Genomic DNA, 799 nt, shown 5'->3' on the forward strand with positions numbered 1-799 from the left:
TAGTTTGGATCTTCCTTCTCTATATTCGTATACAAAGTTCCTCTCACACTAGAGTCAGTTCTCACCCACAAACACGATAACACGTGCACAACACCTCGGCTTGTCTGCTTGATTCCAGGATGTTTATGTGATAGTTTTTGAATTTATTCAGCATGTACATTGATAATTACAGATCAAAAGGATTTATTTAGCATGTACATTGATTATCACAGATCAAAAGAATTATGTTTTTGTCCGTCCACTCTTGCAAATTAAGCTTTTTGGGGGTTTATTAACTCGCACTGGGGTAGAGAAATTAAAAAATAATAAAATAGATAAATAACTACTAAATTAAACTGAAAAACGAACAAAGCAAGGCGTGTACCTGTGATGTTGCAGGGGATCCTGAATCAAAATCACCAACACTGAAATAAAACCACCACAAAAAAGAAGAATAAAACAAAACTTCTTGATATTGGTGCCAGGTGGGTTATAGGCCATCTTGCTGTTCGTTAGGATTGGACTATGACGCACAACCACGACACACACACAACAACAGGGACCACGGTGAGCGATGTATTCTATCTGGGCTGGGCCCGCCGCGCTGTGCCTTGCTTGTGCGTGTAATGACAGTGTATTGCATTACGCACCTCTGGTTTCTTAAACGTGGAAGGTACGGTTTAAAGATGTTTTCCTTCCCGTCACCATTACATGTTATTTGTGTTTTTGACCAAACTATGACATTACACAGATCGAGACAGTCATGGCTCCACAAGACCGCGTTAGTGGTCGAGGTTAAAGGCACAGTAAGCCTCCCGTA

The 799-nt window shown here is 40.6% G+C and overlaps 1 protein-coding gene across 1 annotated transcript in view; it reads right to left on the reverse strand.

The window, feature by feature from the left end:
• LOC138969550 (WSCD family member CG9164-like) overlaps positions 1-589 on the reverse strand; it is a 42,619-nt gene extending 42,030 nt beyond the window's left edge. Inside the window, exon 1 of the mRNA XM_070342376.1 lies at positions 365-589. Within this exon, the coding sequence (XP_070198477.1) occupies positions 365-480 (116 nt within the window). The 5' untranslated portion in view covers positions 481-589. The remainder of the gene's footprint in view (positions 1-364) is intronic.
• Positions 590-799: the final 210 nt, after the last annotated feature.

The sequence above is a fragment of the Littorina saxatilis genome, linkage group LG6 (assembly GCF_037325665.1).
Source record: "Littorina saxatilis isolate snail1 linkage group LG6, US_GU_Lsax_2.0, whole genome shotgun sequence".
NCBI classification, from domain to species: domain Eukaryota; kingdom Metazoa; phylum Mollusca; class Gastropoda; order Littorinimorpha; family Littorinidae; genus Littorina; species Littorina saxatilis.